The following is a 27,947-nucleotide window of genomic DNA, read 5'->3' as shown; positions in this document are numbered from 1 at the left end:
GGTGGTTCATCGTGCCCATCAGTACACTCACGTGGCGGCCCTCTGGTCAAAGACTAGCGCCCTAACTGAGACTAGCCCTACCTGCGTACGTTCTGGTTCAGCAGGAACTTGTCCAACTTCGTCTTGAATCCCTGGAGGGTGTTTTCCCCTATTTGAATCCCTGGAGGGTGTTTTCCCCTATGACAGACTCAGGAAGAACGTTCGTTTTCTACCACTCTCTGGGTGTTTGCTTTTAGCTAGTTTCTATAACACCATGTAACTATTAACTAATCCTATACAATTATCTCAGAATAATCCACTTACACCCACCCACCCCATCCCTTTTATAAAACCATAGCGTGGTTTTAATGCCGGCTGCGATGGTAACAGCTGAGACACTCATAGGAATTCTATGAGCGATGGAGCTGTTACCGCCGTGCCCGGCACTAAAAACCGCACTACGGTTTTGTAAAAGGGGGGGGAGTAGTATCTCTTTATTATGTAATTCTAATAATTTTTTGATGTCTATAAACAAAGTATAACAAATGTATCACAATTAAAATATAGTGAAGAAAGCTTCTTTTTTAAGGCAGGCAGTATAGAAAATTAAAAATAAACTGTAAACTGACGTCGCAGTCGGTGGAACGGACCGGTTTAGGCCTTTCACACCTCAGTTCATCCAGGACGTTCCCAGCTTCTGGTGGGGGAGGAAGTTGTGGTCTTTGCACGATGGTGACACCAAGTGGTTTGCACATAGGGCTCATTATTGTAGATTCCAGCCCAAAAGACTGTTGCTGAAATGACTGGAGTAAAGTAAGCTGGGAAGGAATATAAAAAAAAAAAAAAAAATAGAAACCCCCCCCAGGGAATTGCATATGAAAGGAAGATCCTACCACTGGTTCAGTCTGGAGGCCAAAGAGCAGGAGAAAACTTCCAGGTCATAAATAAAAGTGAATGTTTCTTCTTCCGCCTCCTTTTTTTCCCCCCTCCCATCCCTCTCAGGTTGGTATCTCCTGAACCACCACCCAAAGGCTTCCTGGTGATGGGCTCCAAATTTCGATACAGCGGGAGAACACAGGCACAGACCCGGCAGGCTAGTGCACTGATCGATCGCCCCGCTCCTTTCTTTGAACGTTCTTCCAGCAAACGGTACACCATATCTCGAAGCCTTGATGGAGGTATGCAGAACACTTTGACATGGGAAAAAGAAGTGTGGTTCGCTCACGTGATGAGCTATAAGTATGGATGTGGTGGTCACAGAAGTGCATGCCTGTGAGGAAGTGAAGCCAAAGAACATCCTTTCTTGGGCAAGAGGTGGGGAAAAGTGTAGGTTATTGTAAATGCAGCTGTTACCTTATCCTAAACATGGCACAATACCAGAAGGGTTACAGGAGTACTTACATAGCATAGTCAAGACAAATATGAACATAAGAATAGCCTTACTGGGTCAGACCAATGGTCCATTAAGCGCAATAGCCTGTTCTTACGGTGGTTAATCCAGGTCCCTAGTACCTGGCCAAAACCCAAGAGTAGCAAGATCCATACAGAATCTCAAAGAATAACAAGATTCCAGAATCCCAGAGAGCAACATGATTCCAGAATCCCAAAGAGTAGCAACATTCCATACAGAATCTCAAAGAATAACAAGATTCCAGAATCCCAGAGAGCAACATGATTCCAGAATCCCAAAGAGTAGCAACATTCCATACAGAATCTCAAAGAATAACAAGATTCCAGAATCCCAGAGAGCAACATGATTCCAGAATCCCAAAGAGTAGCAACATTCCATACAGAATCTCAAAGAATAACAAGATTCCAGAATCCCAGAGAGCAACATGATTCCAGAATCCCAAAGAGTAGCAACATTCCATACAGAATCTCAAAGAATAACAAGATTCCAGAATCCCAGAGAGTAGCAACATTCCATACAGAATCTCAAAGAATAACAAGATTCCAGAATCCCAAAGAGTAGCAACATTCCATACAGAATCTCAAAGAATAACAAGATTCCAGAATCCCAAAGAGTAGCAACATTCCTTGCTACCGATCCAGTGCAAGCAGTGGCTTCCCCCATGTCTTTCTCAATAACAGCTTAAAACCAGCTATATTAATTGCACTTACCACAGCCTCTGGCAACGTATTCCAGAGCTTAAGTATTCTCTGAGTGAAAATTTTTTTCCTCCTATTGGTTTTAAAAGCATTTCCCTCTATGAGTGTCGGGAGTAGCGTGGAGCATTCAGCATGGCTTCCTGCGCTAATAACCGCTATTGCGGTTTAGAAAAATGGGGTGGGGTGGGCTAAGTGATGTTCAGAGACATAACAGTGAAAGACATCAAAGTTCTTGAGCAGGGAGGGCTGAAGGAATTTAGGATATGTCCGCATTAATTTAAATACATCGCTATTCTTAGACGCTTTCCTCCTCACTTTTCCCTTGTATCCCATCTTCAGAATTCTCCCGTCCAACATCAGTCACTGAGAACCATGACATGGACAGATACGAGGATGATTCCGGCATGAGCAGGACAAGATTAAGGTCGGACACAGAAGAGGAAGACGAGGTGACAACACCCACAAAAATCAAGGAACTGAAGGTACAGATGCAGAGGCTAGGTAGGGTTGACCAACAGTCACAAACGGAGAAACCTAGAATGCTAGATTATAACATTTTTTTAAAAAAATTGTCTAGGAATAATGTTAGGGATGGACACACAGCAAGCATTCTTGGTTTGCCAGTTGTTGTTGGTTTTTGTTTTCCTTTGGCCTATTTCTCTGTATTTCAGATGTTTTTTGGGTTCATTTCACACATTTGTGTTAAAAAAATAATGTATTGAACTTGGGGTGGGGCCCATTGGCATCTTTTATTGCTTCTTTCATTTTTGTCTGATTTCCTTACACATCCAGGGTGGGAATGTATTACCACTTTAAATAAGAGTGGGTTATTGGAAGGATAATTGCACTTATATTATTGATTAAGTAAAGGGGGTGGGGGAAAAGATTACTTTTTAATATTTGTAAGTTCAAAGTTCTTGATTTGTTATACGTTCAGATTCATATGTATTGCCCTGTTACTACTTGAAAATCAATAAAGATTTATATTAAAAAAAAAAAGTCGAATAAATCACAATTCATAGAAACATAGAAAAATGACGGCAGAAAAGGGCCATAGCCCATCAAGTCTGCCCACTCTATTGACCCTCCTCCTTAACTACTCTGATAACCCATCCCCTTAACTCTACCCTCTTAGAGATCCGACAAGGGCATCCCATTTATTCTTAAAATCTGGCACTCTGTTAGCCTCGACCACCTGCAATGGAAGATCATTCCAATGATTAACCACTCTTTCGGTAAAGAAATACTTCCTGGTGTCGCCATGAAATTTTCCGCCTCTGATTTTCAGCGGATGCCCTCTTGTGGCCGAGGGCCCTTTAACCCTTTCAGGACCAAGGGCCATATTTGTCCCATAACTTTAAAATCCTATCAATTTTGATTGGGATAGTCTACAGTTCTAAATTTGATATGTACGGATTCCATAGGATACTGCCTTTATGTAAACAAACTGGTTCCGACATTCATTCATTAGCGTCGTTGCCAGATTGACGAGAAGATTCACTTGCCACACTGTCCATAAGCCAGAAGTGTGATTTTTTTTAAATAAAAATAATGATATTTCACAAAAAAAATCAACTTTTTGGCATCTGCAAGCCCTTTTTACCATAAAAATGTCGTCAAAACCACAAAAATTGGCCTACGATCCTTATGGTCCTGAAAGGGTTAAGAAAGAAAATATCATCTTCCACCTCGAGACGACCAGTGATATACTTAAATGTCTCAATCATGTCTCCTTTCTCCCTGCGTCCTTCGAGAGAGTATAGCTGCAATTTGTTCAGCCTTTCCTCGTACGAGAGCCCCGAGACCATCCTCGAAGTGATATACAACTTAAAATAGGGATATTTGGGAAAACTGGCTTGTTTTGTGTCCTTTGGGGACTGAATTTGGGTAAGCCTGCCCCAGATGCTCCTGGCCTTCCCTTCAACTTTTTTCCATTAGGGGGATCTTCTGTCCCTCTTTCATTCCTTCTTGAATTCTGTCTCCACCAGCACCACTGGAAATCCCATGATGTTGCTTTTGAGTCTATACTCTTGAGGTGCTTCTGACTATAATCTTTTTTTCTAGAACCGTGGTTTCCATGCCTGTCCTGGGGAATTCCAAGCCATAGAAACATGATGGCAGATAAAGGCCAAATGGCCAATCCAGTCTACCCGTCCGTAGTAAACATTATCTCTTTCTCTCGCGTGCCTATCCCAGGCTTTCTTGAAATCAGACACAGTCTCTGTCTCCACCACCTCTTCTGGGAGACTGTTCCACGCATCTACCACCCTTTAAGTAAAAAAGAATTTCCTTAGATTACTTGGAGCCCATGACCTCTTCACTTCATCCTATGCCCTCTCATTCCAGAGCTCCCTTTCAAATGAAAGAGACTCGACTCATGCGCATTTACGCCACGGAGGTATTTGAATGTCTCTTTTCATATTTCCCCTCTCCCTATTGGCTAAGGCTCTTAACATTTGCATCTCCTCTTCCTATAGGCTAAGGCTCTGTGCACCTGCATTGTGAGGTCATAGAGCTGCCCATCCGCAGTGACCATGATCTCTTTCTCCCTCCGAGAGATCCCACGTGCCTTTCCCAGGCCCTCTTGAACTCAGACACAGTCTCTGGCTCCACCACCTCTTCCGGGAGACTCTTCCACGCATCTACCACCCTTTCCGTAAAAAAGTATTTCCTCAGATTACTCCGGAGCCTATCACCTCTTAACTTCATCCTATGCCCTCCCATTCCAGAGCTTCCTTTCAAATGAAAGAGACTCGACTCATGCGCATTTACGCCATGTAGGTATTTAAACGTCTCTATCATATCTCACCTTGGGTATTCACGATATCCACAATGAGTTTTCATGAAATATATTTGCATGTACTGCCACTGTCAGATGGAAATTTCTCTCATGCATATTTATTGTAGATATCTGAAAACCCGACTTACTGGGGGGTCCCCTAGATTAAGTTTTGAAACCACTGTTCTGCAGCTGCTGGGTCACACCAGTGGTCCATCGTGCCCAGCAGTCCGCTCACGCGGCGGCCCTTAGGTCAAAGACCATTGCCCTAACTGAGACTAGCCTTACCTGTGTACGTTCCGGTTCAGCAGAAACTTGTCTAACTTTATCTTGAATCCCTGGAGGGGGTTTTCCCCTATAACAGCCTCCGGAAGAGCGTTTCAGATTTCTACCACTTCCTTACGTTTGTACGGAATCTATCCCCTTCCAACTTTAGAGAGTGCCCTCTCGTTCTCCCTACCTTGGAGAGTGTGAACAGTCTGTCTTTATCTACTAAGTCTATTCCCTTCAGTATTTTGAATGTTTTGATCATGTCCCCTCTCAGTCTCCTCTTTTCAAGGGAGAAGAGGCCCAGTTTCTCTAATCTTTCGCTGTACAGCAACTCCTTCAGCCCCTTAACCATTTTAGTCACTCTTCTCTGGACCCTTTCGAGTAGTACCGTGTCCTTCTTTATGTACAGCGACCAGTGCTGAACACAGTATTCCAGGTGAGGGCGCACCATGGCCTGGACAGTGGCATGATAACCTTCTCCGATCTGTTCGTAATCCCCTTCTTAATCATTCCTAGCATTCTGTTCACCCTTTACACAGCCGCCGTGCATTGCGTGAACGGCTTCATTGACTTATTGATCAGTACTCCCAAGTCTCTTTCCTGGGGGGGGGGGGGGGGGGGGTCTCTCCGACTACCGCACCAGACATCCTGTATTTGTGTATAAGATTTTTGTTACCGACATGCATCACCTTACACTTATCCACGTTAAACCTCATTTACCATGTCATGGCCCATTTCTCGAGCATGTTTATGTCACATTGCAGGTCTTCGCAATCCTTCTGCGTCTTCACTACTCTGAATAGCTTCGTGTCGTCCGCAAATTTAATCACCTCGCTCACTGTACCTATGTCCAGATCGTTCATAAAGATGTTGAAGAGCACGGGTCCAAGCGCCGAACCCTGCGGCACTCCACTCGTGACACTTTTCTAGTCCAAGTATTGTCCCTTTACTCCCAACTCTCTGTTTCCTATCCGCCGGCCAGTTTTTAATCCACGTGAGTATTTCACCCTCGATTCCATGGCTTGCAATTTTTTGAAGTCGTCGTTCATTCTTCAGATACGCAGTTATATCCAAACCAGCCCCAGCTGGAGCTGCAAAAGACACGGCGGTATAGAGAAACGGGCTGGAAATACACGTACCCTAGCCAGTGGCGTAGTAAGGGTGAGCGGTGTCTGGGGGCGGTGGCGCCCCTCCTCCGCCCTCTTCCCTTTCCCCGTACCTTTATAACTTCTCCGGCGTGCGCAGCGTGCCCGCATCGGTGTCGGCTCGCCCTTTGACGTCCCTCCTAGGCGTGGGTACAAGAAGTGGCGTCGGAGAACGCGCCGATGCTGACGCGGGCAGCAACCTCACGCCAGGGATATAGAAAAAGGTACTTGGAAGGCAAGGAACGTTGCGAGAGGGGGTGGAGAGGGGAAGGGGTACCCGGTAAAATGGTGCCTGGGGTGGACCGCCCCACCCCCTTACTATGCCTCCGACGCCAGCCATTCCGAAATGTCAAGATCTTGCAAATATTGTTTTGAACAGATTCATTTTCAAAAAGCCTGTGCAGAAACAAACAAACAAAAAAAAAAAAGTGCAAGTGATGAAATAGTCGAAGAGCCTTCCGAGCCCATCTGTTGTTCATCTGTTCTGTAGTTTGGAACGCTCAGCCGGTGATGTGCTTCCCATGGCCAACTATCTCTGCCTGTACTAGGGCATTTCTGAACAATGTACAATTCATTTCAGGGGCTGACAGCAGCAATATGAGATTTCCTTCCAGGCTGTTTAGTAATGAGTAAAGCACTTCAAAGGTTATTTATTTCCAGAGTTGCAGGATTCAGAGGTTCTGATTTATGCTGGTAACACAGTTAAATCACACGTTCTCTTGCAGAGGTACGATACAAGCTGCTGCCTTCATGGTTTTGGGCTCCATCCTCTTCCTCTGTGCACATAAAAATAACCCTACACGGGAGTGTGCGTGCAAAGAGGGAGGGGTGGATTTGTCCATCGAAGGGAGATGCGCGCACAAAATGCAAAATCATAACACCCTAAAAAATGCCCACTTCCTTCAATTCAAATTATTTGCACTTTCCATTTAAGCGCCAGCCGTACAGCTGCCATCTCTGTCCTCCCCTTCCGTTTCCCTTCCCTTAGCGCTGCAGAAACCCGCGTAACCCATGGTTTTCTGTAAGTTATGCGTGTACGTTTTAGCGCTGCCCATAATTTGCTCATGTGTATTCCTCCTTCCCCTTGTAAATACCCGCTTTGTAAATTAAATAGGTATTTACAGAATAGCTTTTAAGAAGCGATCCCCGTTCCTGATGTTATAACAATAATAATAACTTTATTTTTGTATACCGCCATACCCCGAAGAGTTCTAGGCAGTTCGACAGAGATTACAAGTGGTTACATATCAAATTGATCATAGAGTTGCAAACAGCAAGGCGAGAAATAGGGGGGGGAGAGGAGGGAGATGGGGGCGGGGAGTAGATCAGAACGGGGGGAGGATTGAAAAGGGGCATTAAGGGTCTTGGTCTCGGAATAGGTGAGTTTTGAGTAATTTTCTAAAGTCGAGGTAGTTGTAGGCCTTGAGGACCATTTGGGCTAGCCAAGGGTTTAGTTTGGCGGCTTGGAAGGCGTAGGTTTTGTCAAGGAATTTTTTTGAGTGGCATAGTTTTAGGGAGGGGAAGGCGAAGAGTTGAATATTTCGGGAGTTCTTATAGTTGTGGTTAAGGGTGAAGTGAGGGGTGAGGGGTGATGTAGCTTGGGGATAAACCAAATATTGTTTTGTAGCAAAAACAGGCGAATTTGAATATGATTCTGGATTCTAGTGGGAGCCAGTGGAGTTTATGGTAGAAAGGGGTGATATGGTCCCATTTTTTCAGGTCAAATATGAAGCTTTTTTTTTTTTTTCTTTTAGTTTTGGGTTTTTTTTAAATGATGTAATTATTGACCCCCCCTTACCCTTTCTACCCTCAACCTCATGTTTGTATTTGTAAATTGTCTTTTAATGTTCACTCTTCCCCCACCAATAATTATTATTTCAACCTTTTATTTTTAGCATTGTAAACCGGCTAGATACTTGTCGATGGTCGGTATATTAAAAATACTAAAACTTCAAACTTGAATTTTGGCAGTTAGACCCTGAATGTTTCTGGCTGCTAGAGTTGATGTGGAACAGGGAACAATGTTCTAGATCAGGAGGAGGAATCGAAGCAGTGAGCCTATGTTCCGGGTCTTCACGGTTTTACTCTAGCACCAAAGTGAAAGTGAAAAGCTGCCTGTTTAAAGGGTCCTTTTAACAATAGCATTACCTGTTTTAAACCCTATTTGCTGCCAGTCGGAGCAGGAAACCACGCCGCGGCACAAGCAGGAGGTATTCTGTTTCTTTAAATGTGAACATCTCATCCTAGTTGTAGACCCTGCATGCTCTCCTTACATCACATTCAGTTCCTTCTTAGTTTTATGGAATGTCCAATGTCTTCTAACAGTGGTGTAGTGAGGGTAAGAGGCAGCCCTCTCCCACCCTCTTCTCTGCTCCCCCACCCCATCTGCTCCTTCCCCCGCCCTTTCCAGCCGCATGTGCCCCTTCCTTTCTCCCGTACCTCTTTAACGTTCAACCCCAACTTGCTGCTCACGCCAGTGTTGGTTCTTCCTCTGACGTAACTTCCTAGGTGCGGGTCCAGGAAGTGACATCAGAGGAAGAGCTGTCTCTGGCGCGAGCAGCAGGTTGGAATTGCTGCCCATGCTGGGAAAGTTATAGAGGTACAGGGGAAGGGGCGTGTGTACAGTAGTGTAGGAGCAGGGGGCAGAGAGGAGAATGGGTGCTAGTACCCCCGGGATAGACCCTCCACTGTCTCCTAAGCTCTCTGGCATTAAGTGGAACAGGTGAGCTCTGTAGTTGATTTCTTTTCATTCACCCTCAAACCTCCTTCCCCCCACTCCCCCTCCTCTTCAACTAAAAATCCAGCTGCAATCAATCCCTCCACCCTCTGATTGCTCTTCCTTAGAACCATTTCTCTGTTCTCCCCCCCGGGAATTCCCCTGAATAGCCCCTCCCAAGCGGACTGCAAATCTCTGCTCTTCTAAGCTTGGGTTCAAGAGACTACGTTGTCAACTTAAATACCCCCCTCTAATCTGTTCTCTGTTCTTCTAAACTTGGGCTTAAGCTGCTGTATAGTACTGACCTAATGTACTCCACTGTGAATGTTGGCTTGTAACCTGTTCTGAGTTACTGGGAGGACGGGAGAGAAATCGAATTAAATAAATAAATAAAATTGTACTACTCAGGTCCCATGCAGGCCAATTAGTTGCCACCAACATTAGCTCACATGGGCCAGTCCAGATTCTGTCTTCTTCCAGTCCAGCATAGCAGGTCTCTGGACCTCCCCCCCCCCCAGTAGTTTCAGAAAATAGCAGAAGTTTGTGCTGATATCCAAAGAGTTCTCAGGTATGATGTCTAAAATATAGGTTAAGAGTAGTAAATTGTGTTGAAGTCGTAGTTACCTCATTCAAGCCGTCTTCCAGTGTTTGTGTCTGCATGTTAACATTTACCACTGCAAGACGGTCTCTTTGTGAGTCGATTTAATTTATGGGCTTCACCCGTCTTCCCTGGCTGTGTTTGGGGCTTAGACGAGTGACCTCTGAGGTCTTGCCCCTGAAGCCCTCCTTTGTAGGGTTCTTCACCTCCGCACCAATCATCCCTCTCTCTTCTAAAGTTCTTAGACAAATCGCAAGATGTTTTGCTGAAACATCAAGCCAGCATCAATGAATTGAAAAGGACACTGAAGGAACCCAATAGTAAACTGGTGCACAGGGAAAGAGATCGGAAGCGGGAAATCAGGCTGCCGTCCTCGCCTGCCTCTTCCTCGCCTAAACATGAAGATTCGCCAAAGGGAACCCCTGAGAAATCCAGTGAGGTCAGTTCTTTGTCAACAGTTGCTGAAGCAAAGAGAATTTTTGATAAAATTGTACTGGCTGCCAGTTCAAAATTGTTGTTTCACATTTAAGTTGCTTTACAGTGAAGGCCTTCTATATATGATGGTACTAAGAATGACCAGTTTTAGTTATATATCCAAAAGGTTGAGTCATAAAAATAAGTTTGCACACCCTTCGATTAACTTCCACTTGGAAAGAAATTGTTACTGATTTTCCAGCTTTGTGGAATTTGCTGCCGTTAGATATAAGATGTGAATGTAATTATCTAACGTTCAGATATACCTGGATATGTCCGGACGGCTTTTCCAAAACCCAGCACTTTGTTTTGGAAAGCTTCCAGCTCGGGCTGTGGTCGGGAGGGCTTCTGCACGTGTGCGGATGGAACGAGGCAATGTCACGCGCACGCGCAGATGTCCTCAAGATGCAGCTCAGGGCACTCAAAGGGGACCATGGGTGGGATCAGGCTGGGACATGATATGGGTGGAATGGGGAGTGACAGCAGATTGGGGCATGAGGTGGGTGAAATGGGGCAGGGCTGGGTAGAGCTGGGCGGGCCTGGGGGTGGGGCCATGGGTCTGGATTTTATAAACATAAAATCTGGTAACCCTACATAGAAAGGCAGTAGACCATCCCCTTCCCCTACTGTAAAACCCATTAAAAAATGAGCTTAGAGAAATTCATATTCAGAGCAAAATGATTGATGGACTTTTTCTGGTCTCTCTCTTTTCTTTCCTTTTCCTTTCATTTGATTTTTTTTTTCTGCTGGCTGCTGGGGCTTTGTTCTCTGCTGCTACCACAGGGCATGGAAGATCAAACAGCGGAAGAGTTTGAGCACGAGTCTGCTGCCGCTGCCTTAAGCATGGAGACTTTCACGCAAAAGAGCCTCGTTTCTTCTCCGGAGGTTGTCAGTCTTTCAAATCTTTTCTGTCTCTCTCATCTCCTTCTTTATTTTTATAACCCAGTCGGCTCAGTCTGTCACAGCAAAATTTGACACAGGAGTAAGTTCTGCCACGTCTCCATAGTGAAGCCGTTTCCAACAGAGGCAAACACCAGGTTTAGTACATGGAATGGCGAGAGACGCGGAAATGCTTAATGTGGCACATGCTGTGTTCTCTTTCCAAAAAGCCCCCAGAAAACTCTCCTCGCCTCCATTATGTGTTTCCTGTCCTTTTTGCTTTACACATTCAAACCAAATTTGATCCTTTTTAGGAAACTGAGTTGACTGATTCGAGTGTGGGTTGGTGAATAGAATCAAGTTTTCTGTCCGTCCGTCCCCCCCCCCCCCCCCATAATCGGAATCATTTTAAATGTTCTTTTTTGGAGAAGGAGAAAAGAGGATTTTAGGAAAAGCCTTTATTGATGGGATGGACAGTTGAAGCTGAAAGAAGATGGTGCTCGTTTGATGCATCCATAAGGGTTTTAAAATAACACAGAAAACAATGCCATGCAAGTGTGCACCATTGAAGTTACCATTTCAAAGTTTGGTATCGGCATAATATGATATAACTATTAAGGAGATCATTCTGTATGTGGGTGCCTTCATTAAGGCGCCCTGAGCCTTTATAATGGAACCTGGATGCTCAGGTTCCATTATAGATAACTAGCACTTGTGACTATCGGCACACCTAACATTAAGGCAACTGCACATCATGGGCATAGCCAGCAGGGGGCCCCCCAATTGATGCTCTTCCACTTGCTGCTGCTGCTGTGCCAGGCCTCCCACTGCTGCACTTGCTCAGTTTTTGCAGAGCTCTTCCGTGCATGCTCAGTTTCATGAACACTGAGCACGTGCTGGGGAAGGTGGCGGTGGCCACAGATGTAGGGTTACCATATATTTACCCCGCCCAGTTCTGCCTCCAGCCACACCCAATTCCGCCTCCAGCCCTGCCCCCATAAAGCCTCTTCTCTTCTTCTGGACGAACTCTAGCTGCATCTGCAGGGCCTGGAGCATGCGCAGATACGCATGCTCAGAGGCCCTTCAGATGCGGCTGGAACTTGTCGGGGCTTTCCAAAACCCAGAGAAATGCCGGGTTTTGGAAAGTCCGTCTGGGAGCCCGGACAGTCTGTCTGGTGGCCTTAGGCAGATGGGAGGAACGCTTCTGCTTGTGGGGTTGGGAGACTCTCACCAGCCCAAGTATGGGGGGGAGTTGTGGGAGGTAGGGACAAATAGTGGTGACAGGGAGAGGCAAAATTTTGTGCCCTGTCACCTTGTGCTCTGGTACCCCTAAAATTCAGTGCCTGCCACACACATGGTAGCAAACCACAAAAGAACACGGAAAACAACCCCATGTAGAGCAGATCAAAATAAGAAACATGCGGGGAACGGGATTGTACAGCACGGGGGTCATGCTCTTCCCCTGTGAACACCTCCCTTGCAAATATCTGCTTTGTAAGCTAGGCAGATATTTACAGTATAGAGCTGGGAGCAATTACTGACATTTGCATGCTCAAGCGTGTACATTTATGTGTGAAACGTGTGTAGATGTTACGCAGAAGGACCTGTTGAAAGTCTTCTGCTCCCCAGGCTGACTGGAGTTGGGTATGTAGCCAGCGTAGTAGGTCTAATATTCAAAAGCTATTTAAGTGGGCAGGGGAGGCTCCTTCCTGCTTAAATTGCTCAGGGATGCCCAAGCACCAATATTGACTCTAAGTCAGGGGCAGAATTATGGAAGGGCCGACAGTTATGCAGGTGCTCGGATCAGCACAGGGACCTGTTTAAGCTACGTCGGCCACACTGGAACAGTTATCCTCGGATATTCAGTGCCTGTGTCCAGACGTGGTCCGGCACTGAATATTCAGTGCTAATTTAGCCAGCCATAGTCGGCATTTAAAAAAAAAACGCAGACTACTGCCAGATGAATATTGACCCAAGCGGAGAACCATAGTCCGTGCACAATGGCAATCCCTAGTGGCCAGATTTAAGGCCTACAGTTGCAGAGTTCTGCGAGAAACTCTGTTGTATGGACCTGGCTGTAGACAGTCATTGCGATGGGAGGGGCTGTGAAACACAGGGAGAAAAAAAATGCTCAGATGGCAGCAGTTGTCGGCTACATTAGCTCCAGATGTTCAATGCCAGGCCATGGATGGCACTGAATATCTGGAATGCGCTCCCGAGAGAGGTGGTGGAGAGGAAAACGGTGACCGATGAACACAGAGGATCTAGAATCAGAAAATAATAGTAACTAATGAACTAAGGCCCAGTACTGGGCAGACTTGCACGGCCGTTTGGTGGAGGATGGGCTGGGGAGGGCTTCAATGGCTGGGAGGGTGTAGATGGGCTGGAGTAGGTTTTAACAGAGATTTTGGTAGTTGGAACCCGGGTAGAGCTTTGGATTCTTGCTCAGAAGAAAAAATTTAAATTGAATCAGGTTGGGCAGACTGGCTGGACCATTCGGGTCTATATCTGCCATCATCTACTATGTTACTATGTAATTAGAGCAGAATTGGCCACTGGAGTTTACGCGGGTCCTGGCTGATATTCAGCCGGGACCCACATAAGAGAGGAACCTCTGATGTTGAGTGAAACACTGGCCCCCCCCCCCCCCACCACCTCGGATGCACCAGACAACTGTTCTTTTTCCCTGATGAAAGTACTTCTTCAAGAATATCAAGTCAGTATTGTAAAGACTTTGGGAAATTAAATTTCACATCTTAATCGTTTCATACAGTAGCAAACACAAAAAATAAGGGAGTTTTTTTTAAAGTTGACTGAAAAGGGAACAGAATTTAGAAAGACTGAGCGGTTCTCTTTCAGCCTGGCTACTGAGGTCTCTTTTTCTCCCTATATCCGTGTATGTGGCAATGGCTCCCGTATTTATGCAGCTGGGTGCCATGGTAGTCACAGCCTATTTTCAGTGGCCCTGTCTGGTTAAGGGCCACTGAATATCAACGGCAGAGCCAACCAGGCAGGAGCCTCTCTTTGCTTTGAAATTATTTAGAATATCCACCCCAAAGGGGTTCTTTTTATTTTTATTATTAATTTGTACACTGCTTAGATTCGAGGGATCTTCAAAAAGTTTCCACGTTTTCCTATTTTTGCGGGAAACGGTTGAGGGGGCGAGAGAAGCGGTAAGAGGGCGTGTCTTAAGAGTGCCACGTGACTAGTCAAGCCGCGAAACGGGGCGATTGTGTGGAAAAGCGATGCCATTTGCTTTTGAGATATTTAATATATAAGGCTCGTTTTACGAAGGTGCGTTGGGGCCTTAACGCACAGAATAGTGCGTGCTTAAAATTCCCCATGCCCTAGCCGCTACTGCCTCCTCTTGAGCAGGCGGTAGTTTTTTGGCTAAATCTGGCGCGTGCGCTAAAAAACGAGCCCATAGTGTATTAAAAAAAATAAAATAAAAGTGTAGAAACTTTTTGAAGATCCCTCGGGTATGAAAGTAGTTTAGGTAGGTATCGGTTTATTTTGTCAAATATGTTACAGCTGGGAGGGAGACAGTGTAGGTCTCATGATAGAGGAATTGCTGGTTTAGTGAGGGAGGTGGAGCTTAGGGGTCATCGTTGTCAATGTTGCTATTTTAGCAGGGGTCCCATTTTATGCAGCGAGTTATTTGGATGGTGTTAATTTTATATGGGCAGTGAGGGGGGAGCGCCTGCACCCCACCTCTTCCCACTCCTCCCCTCGGGCGTGCCCCCTTCCCCGTACTTCTAATTGTTCACCACTGCGAGCAACAACGTCAACGTGCTCGAGACCGCATCATCTCTCTTCTGGGTGCCGCGCATAGGAAGTGACCTCAGAGGGAGAGCTGACCGGGTCGCGAGGAGAAGTTCTTGCTGCTCACGGTGGTGAACTACTGGAGGTATGGGGAAGAGGGGGGCATATGCGCAGCTGGGGGGGGGGAGGCGGAGATGAGTGCGTGGAAGGGGCACCACCACTATTTGCTGTTTGTAGAATCATGCCTAAAGATGCCCTGACTTAGGCCAGTAGGCGTCATAATCCCCCCCTTTTTACAAAACCGCGTTAGTGGTTTTTGGTTGTTTTTTATAAATTGAAATAATTTTTACTATGTTACAACACATAAAGTAAGGATATGGATCATACAAGTAATATAAAAAGGAAAAAATAAATCTACATCTCAAATTGAGAAACAAAGAAAGTCCATCTAGCCCACAAGATGGGAGGAAACCTTCAATTCAAACAGCGATGGTGGTTTTTAGCGCAGGCTGGTGCGCTGAATGCTCTGCTCCCAACACTCATAGTAACTCTGAGTGTCGGGAGCAGTGCAGAACATTCAGGGCGTCGGCCTGTGTGAAAAACCGCTATCACAGTTTTGTAAAAGGGGGAGGGGATATGTTAGGTAAGAAATAGATACTCTTCTAGTCCAACCGCTGGTTCTCGGGAAGCATTGCTACTGAACTCTATGCATGATAATATTAATAGTAGTTTGCACCTTTTACACATTGCCTGCATGAAGATATAGTGCATGGAAATAAGGTTTAAGAAAAAGGAAAGAAAAGAAGATATACAGAAAACTTTAGAGACTAGTGACTTTTGGAAGGAAGGTGGTTTTTGCCAATGATTTGGTTGGGAGCGTTGTGTACTAACACACTCTGACACTAGATGGTGCTGTGCTCCATGTCTGAGGCTTTTTTCCACCTATTAATTTAATGTAAGTGAATATTTGAAAGAAAGAGCGAAAAGATTTGTATATGAGATTAGCAACGCTATTCCAATTTCATTGGGTTTGTTTTGATGAAGGGGTATGTTAGCTTGATAATTTACTGGCACCTAAGCCAATCCACACTCAAACTTCATCCCTAACCATGCTTACTTTTTGGGTAGGCGTTGGCGGGTGCCTCGATGTAGACGCCTACATGGTACCTACCTGAAAATTGGTCTTTAGTGGCGCCGACTGAACAAATTAAAAAATGAAGGCCTCCTTTTATCAAGCTGCATTAGGATTTTTATTTATTTATTTTTAATCACAGCTCCGCCTCCGACACTCAAAGAATTCCTATGAGCGTTGGAGCTTTTATTGCAGTGGCTGGTGATAAAAAAAAACCCCCCTTAATATGGCTTGATAAAAGGGGGCTTAAGTTAGACACATAGATTGACTAGGCGTTCCCATCTAGACGCCTGACAGTAGGCGCTTTTTGTAGACTTGGGACCATAGTGCATAAGTGTTCCATTCAAACGTGGAATACTCTGCCATTGATTTTAAACTTCAACCTCCTTATATATTGTTTCTCAAGGGTTTGAAGGCTTCTTTATTTGAGAAATTTGTAAATTGTGACAGTTAATAGGTTTAATGATACCATATTGGCTTCATTTTATTGTGCAATTTTGTATTGCATTGAACAATTGTAAACCGCTCTGGACCTTTATAAGGATTGAGCAGGTTAAAAATGACTAGATTCGATTAGTCAGATCTGCAAAGGGGGTGTGACCTTGGGACAGCCATTGGTGAGTCAAGGGAATTGCTTTAAAATGCATGCACTGTTATAGAATTGGGGGGACTTGAGTCTGACTTCCGTGTCGGTATTTACACCTGGCTTCAGTTACTGTAACCCCTTGTGCCCAAAGTTGAGCATGAATCCTGGCACTACCCACTGGTTCTGGAATACCTTTTATAGAATACCGTTCAGTGCCCATATTTTTCAGTGCCAGACTTTGGGGTCCTTCTAGTAAGGCGTGCTAACCGATTTTAGCGTGCACTAAATGCTAAAGACATCCATTATATTTTATGGGCGCCTTAGAATTTAGCATACGCCAATCTTTAGCGTGCGTTAATTCGCGCCTTAATGAAAGGACCCCTTTGAGTGTAGAATTTGCCCCATGATGCTCAGTTTGGAAGGGGGATTTGGTATGGGTTGGATATCAAAGTGTGTGCAACTTGGCATACTTTAAATAATCTGGATGTTGACGTTTCCATCTGTCCCAAGGCAGGCATATGTGTCAGTTAATAATTCATTTGGACCTGGGATTTGGATCATTGATTGGGGAAGGTAATTATGCTTTCCTCTCTAGTATTAAAAAACCACCTCAAAATTTCATAAAGAAGGGTTTTTTCCCCACTCAGTTCCTTAATTAGCTGATTCTAGAAGTCCACTTTTTAAAAAATTTTTTAAGTTTTTATTCATCCTTTTAAAATACACCCGAAAGAAATATATCTAAAAAATAAAGACCATGTTAAAGAGAACAAAGAAGAAAGCAAATGCAATTATCCAACAAAAATGTGGATGTATGTCCAAACAAACTTGCCACGTTCCTAGACCGAAAATTAAACTATTCCCCTCAACCCAATAAGGGTAACTTCTTTTTCTATTAGAAATCGATGAAGCTGAGGAAGGTCAAAAAATACCTAGGGCCTAATATACAGTGGCAGAGATCAGTATTTTGAAAAAGACGTGTATCTGCTCGCTCTGTATACAAAGATCCTTGCCGAAGACTCCACACATAGAACTAAAAAATGCAATCTATGAGCTACTTTTACTAAACTTTGATTACCGCAGGCCGGTGAGGTAAATGCTCCGATGCTCATTCAGTTCCTAAGAGAACATAAGAATAGCTTTACTGGGTCAGACCAAATGTCCATCAAGCCCAGTAACCAATCCAGGTCACTAGTACCTGGCCAAAACCCAAAGAGTAGCAACATTTCATACAGAATCCCAAGGAATAGCAAGATTCCGGAATCCCAAAGAGTAACAAGATTCTAGAATCCCAAAGAGTAGCAACATTCTATACAGAATCCCAAGGAATAGCAAGATTCCGGAATCCCAAAGAGTAGCAACATTCCATACAGAATCCCAAAGAATAGCAAGATTCCGGAACCCCAGAGAGTAACAAAATTCTAGAATCCCAAAGAGTAGCAACGTTCCATGCTACCGTCGGAGCATTTACCTTGCTGGACCGTGGTAAAAAGCTCTACCGCGGTTTAGTAAAAGCCAGCATATGTGTGTTCGTTCTTTACCACAGCCTTTCTCCATGGACTCTGAAAGCTGATAGATGGCTTAAAAAATTGTCCACAAGTTATAATTCTAACATCTAATATTCTTTGTGTGTGTGGTGGGAGTGGGTGGGTGGGTGGGTTAAAATATGGCAGAAAATCCCTTTTTATACTGTCCATTGGGCTGAGATGTATATTACAACACTAGAGACAGAATGTTCTTTAACGATTACCAGTGGCTCATAATTGTAGTTGTTTTAATTTTTCATTGCAGCATGGTGTCATATTGTCCAGATTCTGCATTCCTAGTTATACTCTTAGGTGAAGCACATTTTCCATGAATGAATAAGAAAACTACTTCCTGGAATCTTTTATCAAGAAAATGTCAGAATCTGTATTTCCTGGGCCCTTTTTTTGTACATCTTAGACAATGTAAATGTCAAGGTTTTTCTTTTAAAGATAGACGTTTTACACTTGAGAACAATATGCGAGTGACTGGATGATTTCATAATTCATGCTAACTCTTCTTGCTCCAATTAAAATACAGGGCTCGGAGCACTGGGTTTTTATAGAGAGACACACACCCGGTCTGGAAGAGCTAGCTCTAACGGAGACTAGAGAGCTCCAGGAGGAGAAGTCTGGCAAATGTGTAGTGATGAATTTTGCTGAAGAAGAACCAGAAGCAGGAAGTGAGGAAAAGAAACAGGAAGTACTCAAAGGAGACACAGTGACTGATGCTCTGAGAGACTATAAACTCCAAGCTATAAGTGAAGTAACGATACATGAGAAAGAAGATGATAAAGAAACGCAAAGAAAAAAGGAGATTCAAGAAAACTGGGGGGGAAAAGTGGTGGCCATCCGTCAACATGAACAGGTGAAAGATACATCTAAGCAAGAAAAGGCAACTCAAGATTGTCAAGCTGAACAAAGACAGGTGTTTAGGTTGTCCTTGCTAGAATCTAAAGAAGGTCATACAGAAGAGACTGAGTTCTCAGATATGGCTACAGAAACCAGTTCCTATATTGAGCTCGATAATAAAGACAGCGATTCTAATAATACAGATGAGCTCTCCTACCCAGAGATGGTCAAGCAGGATGCCAAACCTCATTTCACAGTGGAAGACAAAGAGATGGAAGAACTTGCTGTCTCTGTCAGAGAAAGATGGGAAATGGCAGACACCTCCGAATATTATTCCTTAAAGAAGCAGGAAGTGGCTGTCACAGCACACATAATGGAGAAGTATGACTGCCAGCCCGTTTCCTCAGAAGATGCCAAAGAAATGTCAGATGAACACGGGTCAATGTTCAAAGATACAGATAGTGAAAAGCTTATAGGAAGGTCTGGCACGCTAGAGATTCAAGAGTCCGCGATGGTAAAAGAAGCAGGTTTGAAGGCTGATTCTACCTCTCCTGCAGAAAGGCAGTCTGCAAATTTTTTGCAAGAGATGCTTCGTGAATTAAGGTCTAGTTTTCCGCTCCTGGAGAATGGTGACATTGAGTGCTCAGCAGTAAAAGATACAAGAGACCCTGAAATACAGAACAGTGTCAAGGAACAATCTCAGAAACAGAGCAAGCTAAGTTTTCCCGAGAAACGGGAAAGGATGCACGAGTCTGCAGACAAAACACGGGGAACAACAGACTCTGACACAAAGGGAGAATCGAAGGCACAAAATGAGGTCACAGAAAGCGAATGGTGGGAGAATTTCACAGAGCAGAAGTCTGCTGGTCCTGCAGGAGCATTTGAGGAAGATCCTAATGCTACAAAAAAAGCTTTGCCCTCTTCAAAAGGACTACTAGGAAAGGACAGTGACTTTTTCCATCCTATTGCTTTGACAGAAGGTAAAGAAAAGGCATTGATCACTAATGATAAACGAAAGGCAGAAAATATATCTGTTGTCAAAGGGCTTGCATCTCAAGACCCTAATGACGTGCATGCAGAATTTTGTGTATTTTATATTGAAGGCAGCCAGAAAGAATCCTCAGACAAACTTAAAGAGGCAGAAGATGAAATCATAGGACCTACTGAGCGGAAAGCAGATAAAGGTGCCTCAGGTCACCCACTCCCCAGTGCGAAACAGAGAACTGTGAAGTATCCAGTGGTTCACGCTCCTCATAATGGTTTGTCTGCCACACATCTACAAGCAGAATTGCAAAAAGACAAGCATTTAGATGCAGAAAGGAACACAATCAAGAATCGCTCGCGCATAGACCTTTCTAGCATAGCTCCAAATCTTTGCAGAATTGTATATGTGGATTGTGTAGATATCGAGCAGCGGGCTACTCAAGGGGACCCTTCAAAAGCTGCAGGTTTCATGGAGAACATTTCCGCTGGGTCAGATCGTGAAGGGGGACGCCGAGAAGAGCTTGGTTCTCCTGATTCTGGCTGTGAAATCACACTGACAGGAGCAGGGGTAACTCTTAAAATGAGCTGTCCCACTGGAAGTACATAGCATGCTCTTGCTGATCCTTTAATTCTTTCTTTCATCATGTTAAATGGCACCAGATTGTTTGCATCCGTGTTTTATGTGTATGTAACGTGGTCTGACTCATTGCTAACTGCGGGAACGCTGACTTACTGCTGCTGATCAACCAGACCACATGCTTGTGTTGTGTGACTTCCTCAAGGTTTGGCCACCAATGACCGCAATTAAGAAGTAGACGCATAATGCACAGAAGTCAGGAAGGGAGTAGGGATCTCCAGGCTTGATTATTCCACATCCTGCAAAGGGCATTCTCATGCTTTTGGCTTGTTTTTGCATCTTTTCATTTTACGGCCTCCCTTGCTTTGCTCATATGTCTCTTCGTCCCCCACACCCCCATGCTTTACCTGCACTGGGAAGGCTGGTAGCTGGATGACCAATAGCTTTTCCACTGCTCTATAAAACGCAAGCTCAGCTCCTGTGCAGGTCATTTCTCCCCTGTAAGACTAACACTTTTCTCTAATCCAGAGCCAAATTCAAGAGTCGGTTTGGGAGGAAAAGGACTTCTCTGGCCCAACAATTAAACCCGTCACGAATGAAGAAAATTTAAAGGCTGCTGTCCCATTGGTCTTCAAGGTCTCAATGCTGTTTACTAACTGATCCTAACCATAGTTTGAAAGTCCATCTTAACCAACTAAGGATTGTATGCTTTTGATTTCTCTCTCCCTTGTTGCAAAGCCACTCTATGTCTGCTTAGCACAATAGTTTTAGAACTCAAGTTTCTCATACCTCTCAACCTCCTAGAAATTGGATAAGGGACGTAGCACCTGGGCTGGGAATACATAACCGTTAACAGTGCATGGGTGTTGCAAAGGTCCTTCCCTTTGGACCCTTCCTAATACAATTTGGACTTGGTCACTCAAGGAAATTGCACCAGTTGGGACATTTGTAACTTTGAATCTCTTCTGAAGCTGTTGAGAGATATGTAGTACTATATTAAAGAGGGGCTGGCTGAGGAGAGTTTTCCCTCTTCCCTCCCCCGCTGAGATACTATATTGTCAATTACACTGATCTATTTCCCATGTCATCTTGTGCTTGGTCAACGATGAATGTGCCGGGATGGTTTAAGAAGTTGTGTATTTTTGGTTGATCTTTGCATACTCCTAGTTTCAAACTGTAGAACAAGAGTGACAAATAACCGATCAAAGCCACCCTTGTTTCAGTGTCTCAGTAGGGTTGCACCAAGGCCAGAAGGGAAATACGATCAAACAGTGCTGGAATCACACTCTGGGTTCCTATTTCCCTGCTGTTGTCCACATACTGAGTATTAAATAAATATGATCAACTTCTGAGATGCCTAAATATTACCTAAATAAATATGGTGTGTAAAAAAAAAAAAAAAGATAACTTGTTTCCCACTAATTATTGTGATACAAGTACAAAGTGGTTGAGAGTTTTTCAGGATAAGGGTCAGCAGGCTAATTATGTCACAGACTTTCCAATTTTTGTGAAAGTGATTCATTACTACGGCTCATAAATTGATTGTAGAACAAAGATTCCTTCATTCATTTTAATCTGACCATGGTTTGAGTAAACAATATTTTTTTGCCATCCACATAATTTAAATAAACTAAAAAAACAATATTTTAAAAACATGCAATTGGAATGTCAAATGATTGTATGTTAAAAATACTTTTTCATAGATTTTCTCAGTGAAATTGACAACTCTCTTTGCATCATCTTAAATTTATCTGAGCTTTTGTTTTGGTCTTTATTTTGACTTTCTCTGTTATTTGGATGCTCAGTTTGATTTCCTATGAATTGTACCTATAAGTGTCTTAAATGTATTTATTTCCACGTCTGCTTCTATCAATCTCAAATTATGCCTTTGGACTTATCCAGGTGACAGTTTGAGATTGATCTGTTGACTGTTTATGTTCTAATTGAGTTTCCAAGAAAAAAAAAAAAAATACTGCTCCTGAAGAAGGTGGTTTTTTTTTTTTGTACTTGAAATTTGCTGGAGAAACCAGTATGGTGTGTTGCCCTGTTTTGTTGCTTTCATCAAGCCCCAACTGCTTGTTTCAGTACTTACAGTCTCCATGTCTCTCTGACATTGTGTTTCATTCAGAGAGATGAACTAAGAGAGGGCTCAGAGGAGAGTATGAAGATTGCTCGGCACAAGGCGACAGAAAGTGACGACGCAGGGGAGGATGAACAAGACCAAGAAAAGGACTCTGTGTTTTTGAAAGACAACCATCTGGCCATTGAACGGAAATGTTCAAGCATCACTGTGAGTTCAGCGTCCAGCTTAGAAGCGGAAGTCGATTTCACCACAATCGGCGACTTCCACGGCATGGCCTTCGAAGATTTCACAAAGAGTTTACCGGAGCTTGATAAAGACAAGAGCGATACCGAAGAAAGCCCGATGCTGTATCAGGATTTTGAGAAGCGCCCAAATATCCAGGAGACTACCAAAGAAGTCTTTGAAGAGAAGGTTGCCCATCATATCCTTGAAAAATCTCACACCGAGGTACAAGGCGGAAGCATGCCAGAATGCCTTGTGTTTGTCCTTCCTTTGTCTTGCCTGGTTGTACAGTCTTTTTGGCATTTAACACTGCTTGAGAAGTACGTGGTTTGCGCAGTAGCCCAGAAGAGCATGCCAGTTTCGTAGTGACTTACAAATGTTTTACGTATTGTGTTAAGCCCAAGGATGTTGTGATCTGTTTTGCATGTTCCATATTCAAAGCATGATTTTTATATTGTCAGTGTGTTTACAGAGGTGCCAGAAATTAAGCCCTTCTTTATGGCTGGCCCATTCGGCCTCTCCAGCTCATAGATGCATGAAATTGATGTGTAAACTTTACATTTCAGCTTGCATGTTGCATGAATAGATCAAATTACATGTATCTGTCTGAAGGAAGTCTAGAGGGAAATTAGCCTGAACAATTGATAATACTGTATAATGTGTGGTAATAAGGGAGAAACTGTGTGCTTTTGTCTGATCACAAGCAAGCTGGATAGGCTGGAGTGAGCTTCTGTGGTAACTCCAGTGGTTGGAACCTAAGGAGAGTACCGGGTGGACTTCTATGGTCTATGGCCCAGAAATAACAAAGAAAAAAAAAAAAAAAGACATTTTCATTTCATCATTAAATATAAAAGCATGGAATTATAGGGTAGACTGAATGGACCGTTCGGGTCTTTATCTGCTTTCATTTACTATAAGCTAAAGCAGAGAAAAATCTAGCAGGTCAATATCAAGCTGCGCGGGAGTCCTTCAAGAACATTGCCACTGAGGGGAAGTGTGCTTCACTTTTGTGTTTTCAGTTGCTAAGGCCAGGTAGGTTCATTGGTTGCCTGTCCCTCGTTATTTAAAATGTAATAATGAAACAGCACCCCCCAATGGCAGAACTGTGGGTGGATGACTCACACTCAGAGGTAGGAGGATTGCTTGGTAATCTTTGTCGGTCCAGCCTTTATTCATACTTAAATATAATTTTTTTGTGTGTATTTCTCTTTAAATTTGCAATAAAATAAAGTTTAAGAAACCTCACTTAACTTATAGTGAATTTGTCCTATCTTCACCTCTCCCAACATGCATGTTTCAGGATGAAACCTTTCATCAGGGTCGAGGGAAACTACAAAACAAAGTGCAGGAGTTCTATGTCTTGCTTATTCATATAGACCTGACAACTTAACCAACAGAATATGCCTCTACTGTAATAATTCAACAAAAATAACAGAGAGAAAGGTGGGCACAGGCACCCATCCTCCTCTCCGCCCCCCTCCCCCACTGCCATGTGTGCACGCCGCTTCCCTCATACCTCTGTAACGTTCCTGGCATGAGCAACAACCCCCAAGCGACTCTTCCTCTGACATCACTTCCTGGATCCGTGCCTAGGAAATGACATAAGAGGAGGAGCCGACGCGAGCTTGACAGCATCTTGGGGGTAGCTCATGCCAGGAACGTTGCAGAGGCATGGGGAAGGGAAGCGGCACATGCATGGCAGGAGGAGGCGTTAAGGAAGAAGCGTGTAGATGTAGGGGGTGGCGAAGAGGGCAGGGGAGGGGCACTGTCTCCCTGAGCACCTCTCAGCCTCACTACAGCACTGCTCCGAGGGGGAATGGTGGTCACCTTCTGTTGGGTAAGTGCTGCTGACCAGAAGAAACAAGAGAGGCTGTGAAGTCCAAAACAATGGACCCAGTGAAGAAAATGAACCCAGGATAGATGATTATGATAAACAGATAAACATAATTTATTAAAGAACAAAGGCATGAGTTTCAGAATAAAATACCTAGTATTTATAGCCTCAATATTTCTCCCTATCTATCCTAGTGGGCTCACAATCTGACCTGGGGCAATGGAGTCACAAGGAGCAGTGCTGTGCTTGAACCTACAACCTCAGGGCATCAAGGCAACAGCCCTAACCACTAGGCCACGCCTCCACGCCGAATGGCCGCACCAGGGATAAGAAATACAACAGAATCAGTGTTTCTCAACTTGGTCCTGGAGAACCCCCCTTTGCCGGTCAGGTTTTCAAGATATCCACAATGAATACGCATGAAAGCCATTTGCGTATAATGGAGGCCGTGTATGCAAATCAAGTTTGTGCAAATTCAATGTGGATATCCTGAAAACCTGACTGGCAAGGGGGGACTCCAGGACCCAGTTGAAAAACACCGCACCAGACCAATACTGCCAGGAAACACTCTCCGGGAAACAGAAATCAAGGTCACCAGCAGAGGTCCCCACTTACTCTCAAAATAAATACTAAACTTCTATTCAGAGGTACTATACATAGGGTTAAAAACAAACAAAAACCAACTGCAGATGTGTACAAGATGCAGGCAGAATTTATTGTGACAAATATAAATTTATAAAAACCTTTTTACCAAACAAGGGACCCGACACGGTCCGTGTTTCGGACAAACCTTCGTCAGGGGTCCAATATGCAAAAAAGTTTGAAAAATATGCCACAAAAAATATAGAATAAAAAAATCATAAACCAAAAAGGTCCAATACGCCGAGAATCGCCAACTCCTGTAAAGCGTCTCACAAAGTGTTTTTGGTTTATGATTATTTATGATTTTTTATTCTATATTTTTTGTGGCATATTTTTCAAACCTTTTTGCATATTGGACCCCTGATGAAGGTTTGTCCGAAACACGGACCGTGTCGGGTCCCTTGTTTGGTAAAAAGGTTTTTATAAATTTATATTTGTCACAATAAATTCTGCCTGCATCTTGTACACATCTGCAGTTGGTTTTTGTTTGTTCCTGATTGGTTTTTTCTGCAGACAAGGTTGGACCCCTCCTTCCTTTTTGTTGCACTATACATAGGGTTACCAGATTTTACTTCTGGAATGAATTATGCTCATAAACCAAGGTTCCACTGTACTATGAATTTTATTTTTTAAATAATGGATTGCACTTGGAGATTACGTTTTCAAAAAGTATATTCAAGGTGAAAGCAAAGTTACCATATTTTCACGCATATAACGCGCACACGGGTAAAGCGCGCGGGAACAAGGAATTTATGTAAGAAAATTTTGGTATAGCGCGCCCACGCGTATACCACGCATGCTCCTGTAATGCCTATTCTATTGTGATGCGGTGTTTTATGTCTTGCTGGCGCCCTCCTCCATCTTCCTGCATCGTTCGCTGAAAGCCGCGGGCAGCGGATCCTATTGTGCCTCTTGCGGCTGACCCAGAAGTGTTCCTCTGACGTCACGACGTCAGAGGGAACGCTCCCCAGCCGCAGGAGGCGCATGGAAGCCGCTGCTGCGGCTTTCAGCGAACGCTGCGGGAAGATGGAGGAGGGCGCCAGCAAGACAGAAAACGATTGTATAACGCGCTCGCGCATATAACGCACATGGTTATGCTCGGTTTGTAAAATCTTGTATAACGCGCGCGTTATATGCGTGAAAATACGGTAATATTGTCTGTTCTATGTGACTAACCTGATGTGGCCCTAGTCTGGATCATTCATAGATAGGGCCATTCTGAATAGCCCTGTTAGGGGCATCTGTGGCATATACATGCCCAAAGGAATGCCCTAGTTTGGTGCACTTGAATGAACGCTTTAGCCACTTTTAGCTACTGGAGGTAATCATGTAAGATATTTGCAAGTGTAAAGCCTGGTTTACATGCAGAATAGGGCTTTTATATAATTGCTAAGCTGCAGACGCGTGTAAAAAGTAGATGAGAAAGAGTGTACCCCCTTTTCATGTGATCTGTATGTAGGCATGCCTAGGGGCATAATTTGGGTGAAGCAGAGGCAGAGTTGTAATATACACATATATTTTTATAAAATATAGGAGTACATGCACCTTTTTCAGAGCACCAATTATGTGTGTGCATATTTCCACACTAGTAGGGACTGGTGTTGTGTGTCTGTTGCACTGAGGTACGGAGACACCATTGTTGCCTTTATGAGCTATAACTTTTGGGTTATAAAATTGCCACTATAGGAAAATGTATGTTCATGAACATTAGGAGAGCCGGGATAGGTAAGTTGGTGGCTTGTCACTTTAAGCAAGTACACCGGCTTTTTAGCGCTGCAGAACTTAACTGGCACCTGGATGCTCGTCACTGAAATTGCTATATTCTTTTATAGTCCCTGTTCCAGAAAACCGAAAAGGCCACCATCAGCAAAATACCTACTGTGAAAAAGGCAAACGGTGCCCTCCAGGCAGAACCTGACGTCTTTGTGGAAACAAAAACCACGACCGTGGAAACATCACAGGTAACAGCATTGTTTGCAGATTGTGCTAATCGGGTCTGCCTATGAAAAATGCTTATGTAAAACATACCCAAGTCAGAAAAAATAAGTATTAGCCCTTTATTTGGCATTGTTGCTCAGAAGCAACATGTCTTCTATGGTTCTTACGGGATTTCTGCATCTCCGAATGCCTGTTACTTGGCACTCTTGCGCTCGTTCAAAAAGTTATGTAAAGCAGCCGTTTTACCATCTGCCAATTAAAGGGTTAAGACTTACTCCAGCCCATCTACACCCTCCCAGCCATTGAAGCCCTCACCAGCCCCATCTTCCCCCAAATGGCCATACACAGACACAGACCGTGCAAGTCTGCCCAGTATTGGCCTTAGTTCAATTTTTAATATTATTTTCTGATTCTAGATCCTCTGTGTTCATCCCACGCTTCTTTGAACTCAGTCACAGTTTTCCTCTCCACTAACTCCCTTTCTTTGTCTTTCTCTCTCTTTTTCTCTCTTTCTTTGTCTTTCTCTCTTTTTATCTCTCTCTCTTTTTCTCTCTCTTTTTGTCTCTCTCTCTCTTTGTCTCTCTCTCTCTTTCTTTGTCTCTCTCTTTGTCTTTCTTTCTCTCTCTCTCTCTTTCTCTCTCATAGTAACATATAGTAGATGATGTCAAATAAAGAACCGAATGGTCCATCCAGTCTGCCCAACCCGATTCAATTTAAATTTTTTAATTTTTTCTTCTTAGCTATTTCTGGGCAAGAATCCAAAGCTTTACCCGGTACTGTGCTTGGGTTCCAACTGCCAAAATCTCTGTTAAAGGCGTTTGGCAAAAGTTAGATAATGGCTTCACGGTGCAGCCTAACAATTGAAA

General features: G+C 43.9%; 1 protein-coding gene across 6 annotated transcripts in view; it reads left to right on the top strand.

Annotated features, from left to right (window-relative positions):
- Positions 1–27,947, top strand: part of EPB41L1 (erythrocyte membrane protein band 4.1 like 1) — a 190,735-nt gene that overhangs the window by 149,733 nt on the left and 13,055 nt on the right. Inside the window, exons 11-18 of one of the 6 annotated variants that reach the window (XM_033963136.1) lie at positions 982–1,157; positions 2,428–2,570; positions 9,835–10,035; positions 10,854–10,955; positions 18,491–20,353; positions 20,891–20,998; positions 22,491–22,892; positions 26,976–27,104. In XM_033963136.1, the coding sequence (XP_033819027.1) occupies positions 982–1,157; positions 2,428–2,570; positions 9,835–10,035; positions 10,854–10,955; positions 18,491–20,353; positions 20,891–20,998; positions 22,491–22,892; positions 26,976–27,104 (3,124 nt within the window). The remainder of the gene's footprint in view (positions 1–981; positions 1,158–2,427; positions 2,571–9,834; positions 10,036–10,853; positions 10,956–18,490; positions 20,354–20,890; positions 20,999–22,490; positions 22,893–26,975; positions 27,105–27,947) is intronic. The other 5 variants (XM_033963137.1, XM_033963138.1, XM_033963139.1 and 2 more) reach the window with 5 other exon arrangements.

The sequence above is a fragment of the Geotrypetes seraphini genome, chromosome 11, assembly GCF_902459505.1.
Source record: "Geotrypetes seraphini chromosome 11, aGeoSer1.1, whole genome shotgun sequence".
Classification (NCBI taxonomy): Eukaryota; Metazoa; Chordata; class Amphibia; order Gymnophiona; family Dermophiidae; genus Geotrypetes; species Geotrypetes seraphini.
Note: the sequence above shows the minus strand (reverse complement) of the source record. Positions and strands in the feature narration are given on the sequence as shown.